The sequence below is a fragment of the Glandiceps talaboti genome, chromosome 3 (genome assembly GCF_964340395.1).
Source record: "Glandiceps talaboti chromosome 3, keGlaTala1.1, whole genome shotgun sequence".
In the NCBI taxonomy this organism is placed as follows: Eukaryota; Metazoa; Hemichordata; class Enteropneusta; family Spengelidae; genus Glandiceps; species Glandiceps talaboti.
Window position 1 is genome coordinate 1630001 of NC_135551.1, and position 10000 is coordinate 1640000.

The following is a 10000-nucleotide window of genomic DNA, read 5'->3' on the forward strand; positions in this document are numbered from 1 at the left end:
CACTTACCCATCCATCCATCCACCCATCCATCCATTTATCCATCCATCCACTCACTCACCCATCCATTCATCCATCTATCCATCCATTCATTCATTCATCCATCCATTCATCCATCCATCCACCCATCCATCCATCCACTTACCCATCAATCCATCCATCCATTCATCCATCCACTTACCCATCCACCCATCCATCCATCCTTCCATCCACTTACCCATCCATCCATCCACCCATCTATCCGTTCATTCATCCACTTACCCATCCATCCATCCATCCATCCATCCATCCATCCACTTACCCACCCACCCACCCATCCATACATCCATCCATCCATCCACTCATCCATCCACCCACTAGAATGTCATAATAAAGCGTCAATTGCACTGTAGCACAACTGTTGACAGCACACTTTAATTTTCTGTAAATGATTATATGGTTGTTGCTAGTCATACATTCTTTGAAGATTTATTCCCATGCCTTCCCATCCATGGTGTTATATCTGCAATATACACCATCATTTAATGTTACTATGGGCATAGTCTTGTTGCGAGGCATATCTACACACAATTTGAATTACTCATTCATTTACCTTCCTGTCACCGGTGTAATTTTGGCAGTATATGTCATTGTTTACCAATCACCCATTGCATGTACACTTTAATTTTCTGTAATAATTATACAGTCTTATTGCTAGGCATATCTACATGCAATTTTACAATGCTCATTCATTCATCTTCCTGTCACTGTTGTTACTTTGGCATTACACATCATTGTTTACATGTTGCTATGGGTGTGGTATTGTTGCTAAGGGCATTTACATATTTTAAAATAATGTTTATTCAATTGCCTACCTATCCCTTTTGTTATAATTGTAAAAAAAAAACACTATCATTTGACTGTTGCTAAGGGTGTGGTCATGGTTGCTAGGGCCAATTACATAAGTATGACACACTCACAATTTGCAGACTAACAGTAACACTTTCAGAATCATAACCAAATTTCATCCCTTGTAGTTTGAGAGGTAAAGCTCAATACCAAAATCACTTGTACCATCTACAAGACAGACAGACAGACAGACAGACAGACAGACAGACAGACGGGCATTTTACCTTGAATCAACATGTAGTTCAATGTAAAGTTAGGTAGACAATGTTACCAAGCAACCTGAAGGAGAGATTAATTCCAGTGCCATTCACACACACTTGTTACATTATCTTAAGTTACCCCATAAAAATGTTAAGGGTTTAATGAGATCAATAAAACAATAACTTCTGTACACTCCAATGGCTTAAATATTCCTGACAGACATTTCACCAAACAAATTATGTTTTTTCAGCCCTAATTTGCATATCACTAATGATATCATCATGTAATTAATATCACAATTGATCTGTACATCCCTAGAAACATCCCTGTGAAATTTCAGCCAAATTAATCATGTACTTTTGGAATTATAGATTTTTGACTAAAAACCCACATTTTTAGCCCAAACTTGTGTATCACAGATGGGATCATCATTCATGAACACTTCTTAAACTAAACACCCCCAAGAACATTCCCAAATTTCAGGCCAATCTGCCCTATAGTTTAAGTTTTTTGACCAAAAATCACATTTTTGACCCAAAACACACATCTCCCATGCAATCAATTTCATTTGAACAATTTCCCATCTACCCACCCTAAGTAATCTCCCCACCAGATACGAAGCCAATCAGCCTGGCGGTTTTTGAGTTTAAGTCATCCACACACACACACACACACACACACACACACACACACACACACACACACACACACACACACACACACACACACACATTTCACCATGCCTATAGCACTACCGAACATCCGTTCAGTTGTTCTAAATATTGCTGACAGCAAATTTCCTTGAAAGATGTACATCAGTTTTGAATGAGTTGGTTTATTTTGGACAATGTTATGATATATTTACCTTGTGGGATATTTGTTGGTTGCACTGGTGGTGGTAATGGTTGCGGTGCTGGTCCTGGTATAACACCACGATTACTACCCGGATCTTGGGGTGTTGTTGGTGGTGCATGTGCACCTGGTGGTATCATGTGATTGCTAGATGTACCTGCACCTGGGTTCTGTGGTTGTATTTCTGATGATAAGTTAGAAGGTGGCATTCCACCAGTGGCTGAAATACAACAAAGTTTTAGTTTACTATTGCAGTTTTCAGTATGAACGTCGTCTGTGCCTTGGAAATAATCTTAATTTTTATTGTTCCATTGTTCAAGAAAACTCAAAAAGCCATTCTCTGTTAACATCAAAGGAACAAAATCAGGGATTGACATACAAACTACAACTCTTTGAAATAGAGGTGAAAATGATATAACTCACTCTTAAAAATTTGATATAATTTATATAATCTTTTGTTGGAATTCTATTTGGCAAACATCTTTCTTGGTCTGCTCACATTGATAAAATAAATAAACTCATAAGGAAAAAAGCGACCTATCAGTCGGAATAGCTCCGCTGTTTTTGAGGGGGTTTTGTACCATGTAGAAGTCACCAGGTTCTACTGTTCAGCTCCTCTACTATGCAGTTACGTTTTAGCAAAGTAATAAAGTGGTTAGTGGTTTCATATTGATGACTCACACACAGATACTATAGAACACATTTCATATGATGACTCACACACACAGATACTATAGAACACATTTCATATGATGACTCACACACAGATACTATAGAACACATTTCATATGATGACACACACACAGATACTATAGAACACATTTCATATGATGACTCACACACATTCACGATAAAACACATTTCACACAGAAAGTTGGTAAATATTGTACTTTTATGAGAGTAACTATTTTACAAAATTTCTATTTTTACCCATAATCTGCATATCAATACATGGAAAAGTGTAATGAAGTTTTTAATACACTGTCCTGTTTGGAACTAGACTACACTACCATAAACATCAATTGATCTCTTTCATCTCCTGGCCACAATGAAATATCAAACACTGTTGATGCTGAAGTAATATATATTACACTTTACAGGAATGGATTAAATCTCTAGCTTATAAAGAAAGGTCACATTGATGTATCAGTGTATTTGTTTAGCCACGTCTCAAGTTACGTATTCACTCAGTACACGTCAATGCATGCAATGTTCAATACTGTGTGAAAGTAGGTCGGCTGTTCCTACCACTCATTAATACCCCCCCCCCCCCCCTTGTTATGTCACATGTAATCCCAGCATTTACTTGCCCAGCTTTTCCATAGGGGTATAATTGTAACAGAATTGAATGACTTTTCTAAAGCGTTGTGAGCATTCACTGTATGCTCTGAGATGGTTCACTGGCATCGTTCAAGAAAATGGATCTCTCGGTGTATACCGAGTTTACATTCAGCAACATAACATTTGTATCAAACACTTTTACAATTGGGCCTGCGTCAAGTTGAAAGTTAACACTGTCGTCCATGTCATGGAACTTAAAAATAACTTGTGCACTGCACTACCCTACCATACGCATAGTGACGTAGTGTAGGGTTTATCATGTATCATCATCATCTACTGCCCGGGCCAAATTTAGAGGTCTAATCGATATTAAAAGTCGATTTGTAAATAAACTAGAATGTTACGAACCCTGTCTAACCTAAGTTATGATAACTGAAGTCTTCTTTAATAGTTTCAGGCTAAAAACGTTTCGTTTGCCGCGACTTCAGCACAGCGCGCCATCTTGTTTTCTGGGATGCACTATTCTGTAACTTGTAAGGCACTCTCATAGAAGGGGTGTTGATTTCGGATTTATGCTGGTCACTTGTCGTTGAGGGCGCATGATGCATAGAACTATATTGCTTGTTGTCTGCTGTCAATATGGTGTCTTTTGAAAAGTGGTTGTTTACCTCAGTCTAGTGGGCTGATTTCCAATATGGTGTCACTCAAAGTAAACATGCATCTAATTTATACATTTAATAAATACAATAACAATTTATCAAAAATAGAAAAGAAGATGTGCTGACTTGACATTAACAAATCTAATTAAGCTACCCCTGCACATCAACATGCCAGATATCAAAGTAATCTGACAAGTAGTATTTGAAGTAGATGATGAAAATATCATTTTTTAAAATAAATTCGTAAAAAATTGAAAATGGCACAGATCAACTTGGCATGTACAAATCTGAATAGCCTCCCCCCAAGGAACATGCACACCAAATATCGAAGTATTCTGACTGTCACTTTCAGAGAAGATGAAAATAGAACAAGTGACCTATTGGTCAGAATAGCTCTGTTGTTCTTTTTATTTTTTATTTTCGTAACATATAGAAGTGGTTCAGTTGTTCAGCTCTTTGCTATGCAGTTTTGTTTTAGTGATGCAATAAAGTGGTCAGTGGTTTCATATGATGTCACAGAAAGTTGGTAAAATATTGTACTTTTATACCATAGTCACCATTTTATTAAAAAATCTACTGTTATGAAAATTACACAAAATCTCAGAAAAATAATGACTGGGAAATGCACAAAAAAAAGGGGGAAAAAAAGGATTTTTGAGGTTGGCTCTAAATAATTCCAGTGTCTTACAGCTTTAACCCTGGACAATTTTAATGATGAATGAAATAAACTAGGGATCTAAAATAATTTTGAAGCAATTTGAATTTCAATTTTCTAACAAATTTACCAAAAACACTGTCCATAATTGTCAACAACATTCAACTTGTAGTAGACATAACATCATCTGATATTTTAATTTACACTCCGGAGTGTCTTGTGACTGGCACCTGTCACCAGACTCGGCCAATTTTTTTTCATCATTCCACTTTATTTAAACCTTGTACTTGACATTTCGCAATATTTATAATTCTCAACAAAATACCTCAACATGCCTCACCTTGCTCGTACTCAAAGCAGTCACGGTATGATCACTGACATGACCAGAGAGAACCTTTTTGGATTTACATGTAAAACGGGGAAAGATACGCAAAACATAATGCAAAGTCAAATTAAAGTTGTAATTATTTCAGTTATTTCTACTTGCCAAATATTTTCATTTTTGAAATGGCAAGACATGTTCTTGTCGTTTACATGTAAACTTTCGGCCAATAAACAAAGTTTGGTCGATTCACAATACGCAGTGTACACAGGAGTCTCGGAGACTGCTCTTGCATAACTTCAACCGCATGCCTAGGCATGGCATGCCTTGCTTACGCGAGTTGTCTTTATTCTGGTTCACTGTCACTCCAAATTGCACAACAATATAGAATTAATCACAAGTTACATGTTATCTGAAAACATCAAACTTTTATAGTGGGTCTGAAGTGTGATTTTAGTGAGTACCAAGAACTCCAACGTTGCTGTTTGCTGTGGAAAATCGCCCGGTCAAACGAGGTCAGCTTCAACTTCCGGGTCAAATCTTAGTCATTTTCTACCAAAAATTCTTGAACGGACCGGACCGTTACACAACGATCCTACTAAATTTACTTGCCATGGTTATTTAAAACACATAAAAATCCACCTTTTTGTGAAATTTGTAAACTCTCCGGTCCGTATTGAGGAAACTAAGAGCGAAAAACCGGGTCGAAATTTCAGGGCCTCAAGTATGCGTCCTGAATTCGTCAGAAAATCGGTATTCCTAAATGTAATTCCAAAAATTTATTTTGCTGGCACAAAAGAAGAGATGTCAGTTGAGGTTTAGGCGTTTACAGTATCTAAAATGGTGGACTCTAGTTAAAGTTAGGGCGAGTTGAAAATACCCAAAATTAAGGCCTGTGAGCAGCCATTCAAAGTGGTCGCGATCTGAAGGATAGATTGTATGCAAATGAGGGCCTTGCAGACTGGCTGATTATGTAGAAGGGGTGCAGAATTTGGATTTGACGTTTACAACCCTGTTTCGAACAAACACTTGTCATTTGGGCACACAATGCATAGATTTATGACTATAGCACATATTGCATTGCTTGTTTGACGTCAATAGTGCCTTTTGAAAAGTGGCAGTTTACTTAAAGTCTCGTGGACTGATTTCCAATATGGTGTCGGTCACAATGCTCATTAACATATTAATATTTTTTTTTAAATTACACAAAAAAAATCATCAAAAATAGAAAAGAAGATGTGCTGACTTGAAATTAACAAATCTGAGTAAGCTACCCTCTGCGCATCCACACACCAGATATCAAAGCAATCTGACAAGTAGTATTTGAGGAGATGATGAAAATATCATTTTCGAAAAAAATCGTAAAAAATTGAAAATGGCACAGATCAACTTGGCATTAACAAATCTGAATAGCCTCCCCCAGGAAACATGCACACCAAATATCGAAGTATTCTGACTGTCACTTTCGGAGAAGATGATGAAAATAAAAAAAGTTGACAGACACCTATGATTCACTTATTATATATAATATACTCTATACTCTATACCCACCTATACCTAAAGCTACGCTTTCAGCTTTCGCTGACAGCGGAGCTAAAAAAGATGGTAATCGGAAGACAGACACCGCCAATATTGCTGACAGCGGAGCTAAAAATGTGGAATTTTATACAGACTTAGGTACATTTTATTGCAACATATTTTATTACTCTTGTACAAGACATTCATACTTCCTCATATTACTTACGGCTTTGAGGTTTGGGGTAATACTTACTTGTCACACTTGAACTGCATTGTAACTGCACAAAAAATGATTGTTCGTACGATATTGTTTAAATTTTCCATGGACCATTCAGCTTCTTTGTTCATTAAGTTGAATATTTTACACGTTTTAAAACTTCATAAATATTTTGTAAGCTTTTTTATTTATGGTTTGATCCACCAACAATCACCACATTCTTTCTATGATTATTTTAGAATTTCTAGTCACGACTATGATACCCGAATCTGCTTAAATCAAACTTTATAATATACCTAGTGATAATGATGTGCCATGATTCGCTAGAATCAGTCACAGGATAGGAAAATCGAATGACTATTTCCCTAGGGGAATAGTTCCATCAACTATTACATGGTCATGTGACCACCGCGAGTACACAGCAGGTCAAAATGGCAGCTTCTGACGATGTCGTCTGCCACCGCGAGTTCACAGCATGAGGTATATTATAAAACACATATTGCCTGGCCTATATTCGGGCTATAGCACCCGTTTATTACCCCCTCGTGAAATAGCATGCGATTCTGGTAACTCACAGTCTCTCGGGTGTAATAAAAGGGTGCTATAGCCCTCATGGCCAGGCAATATGTGTTCACTATATCCATGTCATGCCAGATCAAACTGAGGTCAAATTTCTATTTCTTTTTCTGGTGCAAAAATTTGGAATGACATCCCTGTCAACATACAATGTATTAACTCTTTATATCGTTTCAAACAAACCTTCACGCAACATCTACTGGTGCAGTATAACTGATCAACTGTATATTTCAGTGTGTTTTCTTAGGTTGGGGGACCCTGGTAACAGAAAGGGGAAAGAAGTAAAACTGGCAGTGTTTCCCATTGAATCTATCATAATTTTGGTGAGGAACCTTGGTAAAATGATATACACATACACATACACACAAACACATGTACACACACAAACACATGTACACACACACAAGCACATGTACACACACACAAACACATGTACACACACAAACAAACATGCACACACAAACACATGTACACACACACAAACACATGTACACACACACAAATACATGTACACACACAAATACATGTACACACATACACATGTACATACACAAACACATGTACACACACAAACACATGTACACACACAAACACATGTACACACACAAACACATGTACACACACACAAACACATGTACACACACACAAACACATGTACACACACACAAACACATGTACACACATACACAGACACTATGCTATCAATGCCTCAAACAGAAATTTATCATCTGTCTCCTAAAGGTTTTCATTGAATTTAAAAAATGTTTACATAATTATTATAGGCCACAAAAATATACATACTAGGCAAAGTAGTACACTGTGCATACAACAAATTTGGTTCCTTTTAATATAATAGTAATTTTCATTTGTCCGATTTGTTGAATGGTCGCTACAGGAGAAGCACAATAGCATGTACCCTAGTGCCCTAGTGTTGAAGAAGCAAGAGGAATCCAGAGTACCTGGGGAAAAATGCATTGTATGGCAGGGTCAAACTAAGCATCACCATTCTTACTTACATACAGACCTGGTTCAATTTTAATCAAACCCAGCCAATTCTTGACAGGGTTGAACCTAGACTGAAGAGGTAGAGGCCTACAAGCTAACTACTCGGCCAGTGACAACCCTGTCATGATGGTATTTGATACTATTTGATACACAGCCAAGTAAACAAATGATGGATCTCACCTCCAAAGTCGTCCTCCTCATCAAGAGGACCAGGATGTGGTGTTTCTCCCTTCTTCAAACAGTCATGGACATATGCTGCTTTCCATCGTGCATACTTCCTCATTTTTGTTATCTGGAATAAACAAAATGTCAGATATATCACTTTTAAATTTGACCCTTTTCAGGTCAAGTTCTTGTAAAAGATAAAGGCTGTGGCAGGATAGGAATATATCATATTCCAACTTAGCCAGTTTACGGCACTTATGGTATATTCTGTTCAATCTCTCATACTTTACGCTTGTAACTAACATCTCAATGTGTTCATTTGCATACACTTCATTTACATGTGTGTCATCTGCATACATTTGAATACCCCCATGGTGATGAACAGCTGATTGGGTGGATATTTTCAAACTGGAGTTCACAGCTTTAATTGGCAATTCTAGTTACAAGTGTAAGGTATGGGATATTGAATGGAATATACCATACAGGTACTGTAAACAGGCCAATTACAACTCTACTTGCCAATTTCGCAATCTGCTCAGAAAAAATAGCACCAATGGCATGTAGCACAACTATACAGTTTACAAAAATGTTTACCCACATTTGCTGAATGATTATCCAGTTGCCTATCCAGGCCTGTTCTTATCTTTGCAATATATGGCATCATTTGGCTGTTGCTATGGGCGTGGTCATGTTGCTATACATATTGGCATACATTTTTTGTATGTTCTTTCACTTGTCTATGAATTCCTGATGTTATCTTTGCAATATACATGATCATCTGGCTGTTGCTATGGGTGTGGTCTTGTTGCTAGGTATATTTGCATACATTTTATGAATGTTTATTCATTTGTCTATTAATCCCTGCTGTTATCTTTGAAATATACATGATCATTTGGTTGTTGCTATGGGTGTGGTCTTGTTGCTAGGCATATTTACATACATTTTTTTCATGTTTATTCACTTGTCTTAGAATCCATGTTATCTTGTAATGTATGTGATGATTTGGCTGTTGCTATGGGCGTGGTCATGGTTGCTAGGGGTATCTGCATACATTTTTTGAATGTTTACTCACTTGCCTACCAGATGATGTTGTTATTTAACAAAAATATACTGCCATTTGGTTGTTGCTAAGGACGTGGTACCAAGTACTTTTGAGATATAAGTTTTTTGACCGAAATTAATTTTTACACCTAATTTGCATATCAAGGATGAATGAAATCATTATATGCTTAATAATTCTTCATCTATATACCTCCAGATGCATCCCCTTTAAATTTCAGCCCAATCTGCTTAGTAGTTTTGGAATTAAAGATTTTTGATCAAAAAGACACATTTTTAGCCCTAATTTGCATATCACTGATGGGATCATCATGTCGTGAACAATTAAGAATGTTCCCACCAAATTTCAGACCGATCTACCCAGTAGTTTTTGAGTTTAAGTTTTTTGACCAAAAATCACATTTTTTGACATAAATCAGTTGTTTACACACACACACATACACGCGCGCACGCACGCACACACACACACACACACATCCACAGACAGACACTTAGTGATGCCTATAGCACTACTAAACCTACCAGTTCAGTTGTGCTAAAAACCATTTCCTCTAAACCCCTTAAATACAAGTATAGGTAATCATGCAAAATTGGACATATCCTG

The 10000-nt window shown here is 37.0% G+C and overlaps 1 protein-coding gene across 1 annotated transcript in view; it reads right to left on the minus strand.

The window, feature by feature from the left end:
• Window positions 1-10000, minus strand: part of LOC144432800 (vacuolar protein sorting-associated protein VTA1 homolog) — a 35858-nt gene that overhangs the window by 5857 nt on the left and 20001 nt on the right. The window contains exons 5-6 of the mRNA XM_078121078.1: window positions 8353-8464; window positions 1953-2159 (exon numbers count right to left, since the gene is read on the minus strand). Of these exons, the coding sequence (XP_077977204.1) occupies window positions 1953-2159; window positions 8353-8464 (319 nt within the window). The remainder of the gene's footprint in view (window positions 1-1952; window positions 2160-8352; window positions 8465-10000) is intronic.